Raw genomic sequence first — 13,656 nt, 5'->3', positions numbered from 1 at the left:
ATACAAGACAGAATTTCCCACACTTTCCTTTTGCTTATGCATGCAATGGAAAACTCCTCTCTGCCTTGCCATATTGTGCGCTAATAAAAGGAGAAACCCTTGTCATTTCCTGTGTGAGCAAAACCACTTCCTGCAAACTATAACAGCTTTGTATCAACTGTGTTGACACATTCAGGCTGTGCACAACACTGCTCCTCTATATAGTGTTTTCACTGTTTCACGTAGCTTAAATATTATATTCAGATGTTCATATTTATAGTAACATAACATATCCATCCCACTTAATTAAAAATAACAAAATTAATTTTTGTTAGATAGCAGTTCTTAGTGGTTCATTTATCACCATGTTGATAGCAATACACATTATGAGTAAAAACACATTACAAAACATGTCTGCATGCACAGTCACTCTACTTTTTTTTTAATTCTGTCATTGTGTGTTATTAGTATTGTATAATTTAACATTCATGATATTTCAATTAATCTATTGGGAATGACTTCACCGACCCATTCCTATAGAAAAGTTAGTTCATAGTTGGAAATAAGCTATCAATTTATAGGGTGATTCTGCAGAATTTAACCTTAGCTTCATTAATCACAGTCTGAGAGTTAATATTGCTCAACATCCCAGACATGTCACAACAATGCAACATACAAACAAAGAGTAGCAAAAGTGTGAAAGTACCACAGTTTTTATTGAAGTGTTTAATTAATAGCAGTTCTAAATTAAATCCTGAATTGTATTTTTTCTTACTGCAGCTGATGTCCCACTTTTGCTGAACACAGATATAGGACCTCAAATGTTTGGCAACTGTCAAAGGAACATGCCCTGATATCACTTGGACTTGGACAAACTTTAAAAAATGAAGTGTAATTGTCAAGTTGGCTAGCCTAAGTTCTAAAATAGTTTTTCTGGCTGTAAATCAAAAACAGAGAGTTCTCTCATTGGAACTGTCTTTCATATTTTTGTTTAGTTTTAATCTGACTTGTTTTGCCATTCCTATTGTGTATATTTAAAACGACGGTTGAGTTCGGTTTGTATATTAGTAATAGTTAAGATTGAGAAACCTTGCCAAACCGAGTTGCTGTGGGCTGATTTCAGGAAACAATGACGCACACAGGGGCAGAGTCTTATACATAGACTACTATTGAACTGCGAGAAGTTTTTTTGTCTGAAGTTCATTTGAAGACATTTTCTTTCGCATCTTCTGCTTTACAGGAACAATAGGATGAGATTTTACCACTTAATAACTTTGGCACTGGCGATAATATGCCTTTTTGGGCACAGTGGACTAGGTAAGTTTATTATTTAAGCATTCTAAGATCAGATTTTCAAGTAGATGATATTACGGAAGGTTTTACTGAGTTTTAAAAACTGCGTATCTTCATAACAAGTTCACAAGATATTGTTATAAACAATAATAGGCTAATAAACAAATACTAACTTGTCAGCCCCGGTTGTTGACTGTCAAATCATACGTCGTTATACTGAAAAATATAGGCTACATCCAGCTCTTACACAATTAAGCTGCTAATGGGGTTTTTTACGTACCGCTGTTTCTGCGTAGGTCTTTTACATTAGGAAAATGTACCAATTGGGAAAAAAAGACTTTAATTTAATTTAATTCACTATAAGTAAATAGTTTTCATGCTAATACTGACTTTGCTCTAATTGCCGTTAAAATGCCTAGTAGCCTAATAAAATCTTTTAAATAAGTAGACCTATAGAAATGAATTTACTTATTCTTCGATTCCGATTCCTGTTAACGATTCTGGTTCCTTAACGGTTCTATCAGTGAATCTTTTAGTAAGAAATATTTGGAATAACAATCTTTTTGCATATACTGCCATCAGCAGCCTGTTGCCAATGAACCCATTTCAGATTTCAACAGAACAGACACTGGTCGCGGTGTGTGGTTTTGATTCACTAAAAAGAACCGGCTCATTAGAATCGTTCGTTTGGATAGTGGGCTACATTATAACGCGCAGGTTGGTTGATTCACTAAAAAGAACAACGCCGCTGGATAAGAAATAGTTTTATACAGAGAAATAGTGCCATATTATGCGATATTTTTCGGTGGAATTCATTATACAATATATAAAAAAAAAAAATAAATAAATAAATAGCCTACATGATAATAATAATAATAATAATACAATACGTAAGATAATACATAAAAACAAAATACTTAAAACACAAAATATATTTAATAATTAAATACCATTTGTGCTCACAAATTAATGACAAAATACATAATAAAACACAGAATATATTAATCATATGGTCAGTTCATTATTAAAATGTCATGCGAGAGAATGGTGTTAATTTCTGCATTATCTCTGAACACAGGAGCCCCAACCAAAGGCAGGTTTATGTGGGTGAAATGCAAGCCGGATGAAAAGAACGCAAACTGTGTCACAAAGAAGGGCCCCTGGGTGCCCCTGTCAGGGCAAAGCACTCGCCTTCTACCTTCTGCTGCAAAACACATGTAAGTTTCCTGCTTATTTACTTCTGTTTCGTTGCTTTTTTGCCTTTATTTATTTTATGTCTAGATTAATTCAAACTAAAAAGTTCAGTTTAGGAAATTTATTGTATTGTAACAGGATGCATGTCACTACTAAAAACTGTGGAAACTCCCTGCGTCCCAATGTGCATACTATCCACCCTATCCGCCCTAAATAGTATTGAATATTACCAATGTCACATACTATTTAGGATGGATCGTATGCGCATTGAGACACAGGCACTGTTTCAATTGATTACATTTAGTTTGTTTAGTTTTCAGTAAATCGTATTGCCACTATCCCTCCTGTCATATCTGAATCCCAGGATATTTTCTTGGAAACATTATGTAAAATAGCATTTCCACAACCAATAATCATGATTAAGAATGGGACCACTGAAGACATGTTACAGCTTAATCATCCATTAATCATTTCAATACTATCTGTAAGAGAAAGCTGAAGTTTTTACCAGTTAGCCCTTAGGCTTTTACAGAAATACTTTAGGGACCCTATAAGGGTGCTGAAGTAACAACCAGCAAGGTTTTAATATAAAGCATTTAAACAAAGGGATCTGTAAAACAAAGTGTTACGAGAGACGTCGTTTTTCTACCTACAGGAAGTACTGACTGCTTCCTCAGATATGATGTATCGTATAGAAAATGGGGATAAGAAATGAAAGAAAAGAAACATTTTCAGCAAAATATGCTGAAGTTGTTCAACGTCAGGGGCATTTCCAGAGTCACTCATATGTTGAATGTGAAGCTTTACCACATGATTCATATCTTATCGTTTTCCTGGCAGTGCAGATTATTTCTGCTGAAAGTAGACTGTGTATTTTCACGGAAATATATATTCATAAGTGTTTAGAGATGTTTTCTGTAAGGTTTTGTCGATGTCAAATACACATTTTTAGTGCTCATTATGCTAGAACTACAATCAATGGTTGTGTGTTATATAACCGGATCAGGCACTAGATAAAGCAAATGTTTTTGTGTCTTCTGATTCTGCCAATTAATATGATAACATGGTCTTATTGATATCAATGTAACATCAATGTTTTTTTAATTTAATTACTTAGATCAAATTTGTCCTTAGATTGTATCTTTTTCTACTCAGCACTTCTCGTGCTGAATCACTTCCTTCCACGCATCAATCATATTGACGTCACAGCAGCTGTATCTCCTTACAATTTTTCATAGCCTGAAACCTTACAGTTCAATGAGATAACTAGAATGTTGAAAAAATATAGCATATTTTTCAGTAAATTAATGTTCCTGTTATTTAATCACTGTTAGGTTTAATTGTTATATTTCACAATATCTTCTTTACTCATACTTACTAGAAAAAAAAGTCACTAAAAATCAAAATAACTTCCCCTCCCTCTTGCAACAACATTTCTTCTCTGATGACGTTTACTGGCGCGAGGGTGGGACAAACTGTCATTCACATGAGATTGCAGCAATAGCAAACCACAACCATCCAAACAATTCCAGATCAACAAAATTAAGTCACGCTATACATTTTTTCTTGTTCGAGAAGCCATTTCACTTGGATGTACGTCAAACGGATAAACGTTTCAGGGAGTTCAGAAACAGTGCTTTTACTGATGCAGAGAATAACTCCCTTTGGAGTGGACTTGAACTTTGTAGACCTTTTTCATTCTGCAACATTACACTCTAAAGAAAGCTGAAAATGTAAAAAAGCATAATAGGTCTTTAAGAAACTGGCTCCCTATGTTCTCAACAAAATTACAGGAAGGACTGAGAGGATGTTGTAGCACTCTTGAATGACTTTGTGCTTTTGTTTTCAACAGAGTCCCAGTTAGCACAGAGGAAGCCACTCCTGAGACCGAGGAGCAGTCAGGAGAGGGTTCAGGTAACTCAGACACCTTCGCCCCTTTTCTCAACATGAATCAGCAGTTGATGGGAGATGAGCCAGAGCAGGAAGTCAACAAGAATGAAGAGGAAGCATCGACTTGGATGGAGTCCAGTGGAGACGCAGATTACTCAGATTATGCCTCATCTGAGAAAATAGAATGGCTTTCTAAACAGGATTTGAAAGAGGACAACATTATTGCGTAAAGAGCTGCATTACTGTACATCTCATGTGCTTTTTCTGTCTTCTTTTGTACAATGTGAAACATACGGGATATATATTCATAAACTGTGAGATGCTCTGCAAAAATCTATTGTATTCCAGTTTGCATTGTATTCCAGTTTGGATCTATTTTTATCTTTAAAACTTTTATATTATTATTTTATTTACTCTTAAAGTCCAGAGTGTGACCCATGATCTGACTAAACTATTAAAACATATTTTTAATTAATTCAGAATGGAAATATTACAAAATTAAATAAAGTGTTGTAGCAAGGTAATGTAAACATTGAAATATCTTTTTGCTATTATTTTATTTGTATAATATTTTTAACCTTTAAAAAAACAACTTATATAAAACTTATATAAAAACAACTTTAATATATGCATTTGTCTCTTATTTTAAACACTTCAAACCAGTAAAAGGAGTAATGAACTGTATTCAACAAATGCTCTAGATATGAGATGAGGTCGGCCATTCAGGCTTCCTGTTTTACCAGAAGTCTATTATCACACTTTGGCTGACTGTATCTTGTGCGTTTCCGGACTTACATCTCATGACCTGTTTCTCAATGTCAAGTGTACAGACATATCGTTTCTAATAATTCTGTATTTAGAGCAGGATTAAAAGGATGGAAACAAAGAGAAAATGAGACAATGCAAAAGGTGCAAATGTGCAAATTCAAAAGCATGCCATGCGGTTAACATGACACACACTGCCTTCGGAAGCTATTTACACCCCCACATTTGTTCCTGTTACACCTCCAGTTCAACACAGTAAAATATTTTTCTCCCTTTAGGTTCAATACTAAATAATTGTTTTTCAAGAACATTAATGTCACCAAAATGGATTAATGATTTTTTTCATTTACTGTATAAAAAAAACAACAAAAAAAAACATTTACACCCACATTGAATATCGTTTTTATCAAAAATGTCGTATTGAGAATGTGTATGTGAGATTTTCAATTTGATTCATTAAGGCTTGACTTTTAAAAGGCCATTTCAGAAAATGTATCTTTACATGGCTTCTAGCAAACTCCAGATGTGACTTAATGTGAGACTTCATCAAAAAAGCGGTAGCCACTCTCTCAAGAAGAGATCAATATCTCCACAGTTTCCAGTTTCAGCCAGAGTTCTGCAAGTGCTGGCCTTTTGTTCACCTCTGACCATCACTGAATATGAATAGATGGCCTGATATCAGTAGGCCAAGTTTGTGTTGTGCAATGTTTTATCCGTTGTATAACAACAGACTTCAGCTTCGCTCAGTTAGGGTGAACATTTCTCTAAAATTAATTTTCAATTTTTGGATTGCAATAATTAATAAAATATATAACAAATTAATAAAAAATAATTATTAAAAAATAAAAACAATTCTTATATATTTCATTTAAGTTAATATAACTTATATAGAAGAAAGAAAATCATGTTTTTAAATATTACTTTGCAACATAGTCTGTGAAAATAGGTTTCTCAGAGGAGGTTTTTTTCTGTATAGACAAGTTTTTTTTTTCTCTCTCTCTCTTTTTCCTGTGACAAACAAACATACCTTAAACTATTGTGACGGAGCATTGCCACAAGGCTACCTCCCATTCAACAGTCTATTTATACTGAACAGTCTATTCAGTTACAATTTAAACAGTAAAAAAAAAAAAAAATATGAAACAATTCATGAAATGGCACAAATGCAAAAGGTGGCATACAAAATTGTCAAATAATTGTTTTGGCCAGCAGAAATTGTAATTAATTGTGATTCAAATAATCCCATGCACCAGACATTTGACACAAATAGGGTACAAATATTCCCTCAAACCCTTAAAAAATAAACCTGTTTTTCTTTTTTGTTTGTTTGTTTTGTTCCATTTTATATAAAGTTTGCCATTTTTGCAACCTATTACCAGAATGTGTGACATGTCAAAAGATATTTTAAAGCCCTGATTTTGGGATTTTAAAACCAGTTCTAGCATTTTAATATTCTAAAAATAAATATCTAACTAAATGTACAAAGTATATTACATTTAATAATAATAATAATAATAATAATAATATAGGAAAAATATTCAATTTTGTATTTAAAATCTACCTTCATTTATACAGCTGATTCTTGTTTGAATGCATGCTTGTGTGGTTTTATTATTCGCTTACTCAACAGCTATTACACAAATACTAATTAGAGGATAAAATTAAATTAATTATAAACGAAAATTAATACAGCATTAATACAGCAAAACAATCTTATCAACATAATGTTTTTTTTTTTTTTTAAACACTTTTATTTTGAAATTTAATAGTCGCGTTTTCTTAATGTTTCAGCGCTCACTCGCTGTGTGTTCCTGTCGATCCCAGTCCGTTTAGCTCAGAGGAACAGGGAACCAACGGAAGTTGTGCTGAGGAGGATTGTGTTCAAGCTAAGGCTACGGAGCTGAAATGGTGAGCGTTAAATCAGACTGCATTTAATGGGTAAAATTCTTGAACTCAGTACACACTTGCCTTATTCCCTCTGGATTAAAAGCCCCCAATCCTGGCAAACACGTTTGCAGTTTATCCAGCCTAAAGTAGGCCATGGAAGTCGTGAGTATTGGGTGGGGAGGCTGGTCATTATCAGTCAGCGATTAATCACTGATAAAACACAACAAATAGACTCTTGTGTCCTTACAAATTGGTTCTCATGGTGAATCTGTAAGTGTTGGTCTTGTTTAAGAAACTTACATCAACGCAAATCCTGCAGGACCTTTAAAAACAGATGTAAAGCTGAAGGTTGAATTCAAACTAGATACCGAGTTCATTTTGGTTTTCACTCAAATTAAGCTGTTTGTAAGTTTTCAGTTTAATACACGCTGTTAAAAGTTTCTACAGTCCCTCCTGACTCCACATGGATATTGAGCAATGCAATTCACATGATAGTTAAATGTTTCGCACTGAGTCAGCATTTCCATGTATCGGGAGTGTTGCTTTTCTAGCTTTTCTATCGATGTGATCATATTTGTATTAAAACAGATTTAACCGACAAGCCAATTTTTAATTGATGTGTTAAATTACTCTGTGGAAAACAAATTGATTCGGAATGTCGCTTTAGGTGTGATGCTTTAAGATTAATATATGACGTCTTCACCCAATTGGAAAAGTAGTGGGACCAGCAGTTGTCAAATTGTTCATGTGAAAGATGATAATTTGACTGTTTCTTATCATACAACTGCCGATGAGCAGGTTTTTCCCTTTCACGTCAGACACTTATACACAAATAGGGTACAAATGCCTGAAATTGATACACATTTTTTTTTTGCAACCTGTTAGCAAAAATTGGACATGTTAAAAGACAGTTTAAAACCCTGATTTGGGAATTTAAAAATGCTAGCATATTTTTTATTTATGAAAATTAAATATTCCATTAAAAAAAAACAAGAACTGTAAATTGAGTCCCCATCCTACATTTTTTTTTTGATGATTTGTTTTACTTGGATGTATGTCACAATACATATAACGTGGATAATGGTGAATTGAAAAAACAGAATGAGATTGTCACTCTTTCAGAGTTTCCTTGGAGGTCTTTTTGGTACTGTGTGTGAAATCGATGTCATTCTGAGCGATGCTGAAAGCAGAAAAACAGCAGAGCTGAAGACTGAGGATGGGAAATTGGAGAAGCATTATCTGTTTTATGATGGCGAGTCAGTTTCAGGAAAGGTGAGTGAGTAAACATCACCCGTGTGACTGTGAGTAATTTCTTCAAGTCTCTTATTTTGAAAGAAAATTGATGCATGTTGTCTTCTGTCACCCCAAGGTAAATATCAATGTGAAACAAACAGGGAAAAGGCTTGAACATCAGGGAATTCGCATTGAGTTTGTTGGACAAATTGGTAAGTTAACACAATGCATTCAGTTATTCTTTCTCAAGGCATTCATGCAGTAAACTGGCTTCAGTATGGCTGTTTTAGTATGCTGAGAGATTAGGAGAGCATGTGGTTGTCACATGGAAAGGGAGCTAGACTGCTCTACACATTTTCTGTGAGGGAGGCAATCTGTTATGGTGCCCTAGTTATTTTATTTTATTAATTTTTAGGTATTAGTGATTCTGCTGTCTTAACGATCACAAGATTGCTACTTGCAATGCACACAAAAAGCACAAAATGTTTTTTGTCCATAAGAGCCTGTTTTTTTTTGTTTTTGTTTTTTTTTGTTTCTCTCATGCAGAGCTCTTCAGTGATAAAAGCAATACTCATGAGTTTGTCAACCTTGTGAAGGAGCTTGCTCTGCCTGGGGAGTTGACACAGAACCGCAGCTATGACTTTGAGTTCATGCAGGTGGAAAAGCCATACGAGTCCTATGTTGGAGCGAATGTGCGACTGAGGTTAGTGAACGCTTTGTGGAAGGTTTTTTTTTTTGTTTGTTTGTTTGTTTGGCAGCATTATGACTAGGTTTGGCCAAACACTGAGATGTTAAAATGCCAATACTTATGATTGCTGCTTTACAATACGTTCTTCTTTTTTAAATTGCCCTGGCATTAATTTAAACTTTATCTTAAAGTTCATGTGCTTTTCATATCTCTGCAGGTATTTCCTTAAAGTTACAATTGTGAGGAGGCTGTCTGATTTGGTAAAGGAGTATGACCTCATTGTTCATCAGCTGGCCACCTACCCTGATGTCAACAACTCTATTAAAATGGAAGTGGGCATTGAAGACTGCCTGCATATAGAGTTTGAATACAATAAGTCCAAGTAAGTGCACTTAAAACTTTGCCATTGATTTTATCCTAGTTTCTGAGCTGCAGAGTAATTCTAAGTATGTATGCATTCAGTGGCTTCAGGGTTAGTTCACTCAAAAATGAAAATTATGTCATGAATTACTCACCCTCATGTCCACACCCGTAAGACCTTAGTTCATCTTCGGAACACAAATTAAGATATTTTGATAAAATCCGATGGCTCAGTGAGGCCTTCATTGACAGCAAGATAATTAACACTTTCAATGTCCAGAAAGGTAGTAAAGACATATTTAAAACAGTTCATGTGACTACAGTGGTTCAACCGTAATGTTATGAAGCGACGAGAATGTGCGGCAAAAAACCAAAATAACGACTTTATTCAACAACTTCCTCTCTTCCGTATTAGTCTCCGACGCTCGTTCACGAAAGCACCACTGGCGTTCTGACATATGACCCAGAAACGCAGGGCTGTGTTTACAAACCGAGGACGACGTACGCTCAACATAAAACAGTTCATAACTATGTCTGCAGATTTCAACACAGAGCATGAATTTCATTTTTTTGCACAACCTTACTTAATATACATAGAACGAATGAAAAGAGATGGAAAAGGCTGCAACCGAACCACGGCTACAAGCTTCTGAAAGACAGAGAGCAATGGAGAGCTGGTGGTGTAGATGTCATCAGTGCCAAGCGATGCCTATTGAACAGGAGAGCGTATGCTGCATTGGTTGTGATATTGTCATGCCACAGCTTGAAAGTTTGGGTAATTCAGACTGATGAGATGACACATGTATCTTGCATCACCACACGCATGCCTTGTGGTGCTCTCGTGAACGCACATCGGAGACTGATACGAAAGAGAGGGAATTGTTGAATAAAGTCGTTATTTTGTTTTTTTCGGCGCACAAAAAGTATTCTTGTCACTTCATAAAATTAAGGTTGAACCACTGTAGTCACATGGACTGTTTTAATTATGTCTTTAGTAGCTTTCTGGGCATTGAAAGTGTTAATTAACTTGCTGTCAATGCAGGCCTCACTGAGCTTCGGATTTTATCAAAAATATCTTAATTTGTGTTCTGAAGATGAACGAAGGTCTTACGGTGTGGAACGACATGAGGGTGAGTAATTAATTTTGGGGTGAACTAACCCTTTAAACTTATCAGTCTAACTGATTTTGAGCTAACAGAAGTCTTCTTGCCTTCAGGTATCACCTCAAAGACGTAATTGTGGGTAAAATCTACTTCTTGCTTGTACGAATTAAAATCCAACACATGGAGCTTCAGTTGATCAAGAAAGAAATGACGGGAATTGGTAAGATCTCTTTATGTTCGATTTTATACATGTATATAATTCATGAATTATTGTTTTGAAAGATTATAAGTTATGATTCACAAAAACCAAAGTTATTAATCATTAAAAAACATTTACTGTAGTCCAGCTTCATTTGCATTTTATTTATTTATTATGAAGTGCGTCATGTGACATGCCTCTCTAGGGCCGAGCACAACTACTGAGACAGAGACTGTGGCCAAATATGAGATTATGGATGGAGCACCAGTCAAGGGTGAGCAGCTTTTTCTTTTTTTTCCTGCATCATTTTTTGTATAATTTTGTTGTGATATTAGCGTAGATGTCTTTTAAAAGGTTTGTAACTACTAAGGAATACCAAGAGTACGAGTGCCAGGTAGAACATAAAAAATGGGCCTCAATCATGAAACACAAACAGAACTCATTTCTGTTAACACTTCATTTAACCTTTCATGCAAAAATTTTCACATTCAGTTTAGTGCAGGGTTATTATAGTAAACTAAAACTATAACAATTGTTACTTAAAATAAATGTTATCTTAAATATAAATGAAAAAAGGTATCTTATTTTTGCTGGTTGCCAAAGAAACATTTCTCATTTTCATTTAGTTTTAAATTGATGTACTAAAATGACTAAAACAAAAAAATGAATAAAGACAACTGTTACATATGTATAAAAAAACTAATAAAAGTGACAAAAAACTAAATTCAAATGTAAAATATAAGAATAAAAACATTACAAAATATTAATAAAAACTATAATAGTATCTTGATGCTACAGTTTACTTTGATTTATTAATTATATGTATAGACATGTTCGTAAAGCCCAGAGTGTTTCTGAAAAAGCCTGCTCACATTAATATTGTGATATATTGCCATATTCATTATCCCTAAAATGATTTTTGTTCCCCTACTGGCTGACAATTTATTTCCAGGTGAATCCATTCCCATTCGCCTTTTCCTAGCTGGTTATGACCTTACACCCACAATGAGAGATGTAAACAAGAAGTTCTCTGTGAGGTACTTTTTGAACTTGGTGCTTGTGGATGAAGAAGATAGGAGATACTTCAAACAGCAGGTACAGTGTCTATGAAAATGCATTTGTTATAAAATGTTTATAAATAGTTATGTTCCTTTTAATTGTCGCAAGTGACAATGCTTGTTACATAAATATTTTACTTTCAGTGTATCATTTGTCATACAAGATAAATTAATAAAATAAATAAGCAGTATGACTTAAATATTTTGTCCTTTTTTGTAGGAAATAGTTTTGTGGAGGAAGGCACCAGAGAAACTGCGGAAACGGAACTTCCATCAGCGCTATGAGTCACCTGAGCCCCGGCCGAGTCTCTCTGCTGAGCAGCCGGAAATGTGAGTGGGGTTTGGAGAACATCCAGCCAGGGACACACGTACCTCTCAGTGACCAGTCGCAGGAGAGGAGAACAACTTCACTGAACATACATGCAGATCGCTGCTCACATGGTCACCCCTCACAGCTTATGGTGATAAACTCTGCCTGAATTGGCTCTGCCCTCCCTGCTGTCCACAGCAAGCAATCTGTTAGTATACAAGGACACTTTTTAGAAAGCACTGGAAACGGTAATTTCAGTCATATAGCACATCTTCAAGGTTGCACGCCTCCCTAGACGAAGAAATGTTTTTAAAAGTGCACTCACTGGTATCCTCTGTTCCAAATAATAGAGCAGAAACATATAGACCTAAACACATTTTAAAGAGCTTCCTCATCTCATGCATGCTAGCTGGTGAATCTTGAGTTCATAGTAACAGTTAATAAAGGCTATGGTGTCATTTTAAAAAAAGGTCAATAAATGGAATGGCACCCAGGCCACACTGTATTTGCAATCCACTTAAACATTTCTATTTAACTTATTTAGCATCTTCTTTTTTTTCTTTTTGATTGTTTCTTAAATATTCCTTGAAATTAAAAAAAAAGTATATGTCTATATATAAAATATTTAAAGAGTCTTTGGACTAGAAGCTTTGTAAAACCAGGGCAGTTTGTGTAATTATATTGGGCACATATATTCAACTTGTTAGCCCAGTTTTGAACACAACACTTGGTAGTATAAGAGGGCCACTTGAACTTCCTTAAGAGCTTTCTGGGATGATTCATCACTATTAACTGCTAAATATCATCTCTGCTGCATTTACATTTCATATTGTCTAAATTGTTAGACACCCTAGAGAAATGATGGGATTGTTTTGTTGTATCTTTTGCATGTCATCCTGCTTTAAGGCTTTCTAACAAAAGGATGTTGACAATTTTTCACTGTCGCAAATGTACTTTTGCATATTTTATGTGGTTTGTGGAGTAAATGTTTATTTGGACTTTATTTCAAAACTGTTTTTGATTTCACTCTTAAAACATATATTTTTCCCTACTGCTTTGATTTTAAAACTGACACTACATTACAAATGGAAATGTCTGTGTACAAAACTATTGAGTGCCCCAATGATAAAGACATAATGATGAGTGTTTAAAGAACTAATTAAATAGTTGTGCTACGGCAACTGAGTCATTTGTACATCTTGAAAATTGTACATATCCAGGATTGGTTTGTTTATCTGCCATTATGTCAAATAAAAATGCCAGTTTATACTTAAAGCTACATTTCCTTTTTTCATTAAAAATGTTAGGAAAGAGTTAAAAACATCCATATTCCAAACCATGTCTTTACCAAAATACACTGATAAACCCTATATAGTTAATGTTTTTTTTTTTTTTTTTTTTTTGAGCTGTGTCGGGACGGATTTGGCGGGAAATTGCTTACATATTCGTTCGACTGTGGATTTGACTGTTAGGTTAAATCCATTCCAATGTCATGGAAATTACAGTAGTGAATCTATTTTCCGGGTTATGCTCTGCTGTAAAAACATTTCATCGACTAGATCAGTGGTATTGTGTAGCGTTCATCTTGCAAAACTTCGTAGTTTGAATCAGTTTGCAAAGGGATCTGAATGATTTATGAATGAATTGGTCACAATCAGGTTGAACCCTATTTGGGACTTTTTTCCCCCTTGAGAAAA

The 13,656-nt window shown here is 34.6% G+C and overlaps 2 protein-coding genes across 2 annotated transcripts; both read left to right on the top strand.

Moving 5' to 3' along the window:
- Positions 1-1,044: 1,044 nt before the first annotated feature.
- Positions 1,045-4,974, top strand: srgn (serglycin). The gene is made up of 3 exons (XM_051918239.1): positions 1,045-1,296; positions 2,351-2,489; positions 4,319-4,974. Exons 1-3 carry the CDS (start codon positions 1,230-1,232, stop codon positions 4,584-4,586), a joined length of 474 nt encoding a protein of 157 aa, XP_051774199.1. The 5' UTR covers positions 1,045-1,229; the 3' UTR covers positions 4,587-4,974.
- A 1,892-nt stretch (positions 4,975-6,866) lies between these two features.
- Positions 6,867-13,234, top strand: vps26a (VPS26, retromer complex component A). The gene is made up of 9 exons (XM_051918238.1): positions 6,867-7,029; positions 8,131-8,280; positions 8,378-8,453; positions 8,788-8,944; positions 9,147-9,311; positions 10,506-10,612; positions 10,797-10,865; positions 11,544-11,686; positions 11,870-13,234. Exons 1-9 carry the CDS (start codon positions 7,027-7,029, stop codon positions 11,981-11,983), a joined length of 984 nt encoding a protein of 327 aa, XP_051774198.1. The 5' UTR covers positions 6,867-7,026; the 3' UTR covers positions 11,984-13,234.
- The last annotated feature ends 422 nt before the right edge of the window (positions 13,235-13,656 follow it).

Source organism: Ctenopharyngodon idella, chromosome 13 (genome assembly GCF_019924925.1).
Source record: "Ctenopharyngodon idella isolate HZGC_01 chromosome 13, HZGC01, whole genome shotgun sequence".
Lineage (NCBI taxonomy): Eukaryota > Metazoa > Chordata > Actinopteri > Cypriniformes > Xenocyprididae > Ctenopharyngodon > Ctenopharyngodon idella.
Note: the sequence above shows the minus strand (reverse complement) of the source record. Positions and strands in the feature narration are given on the sequence as shown.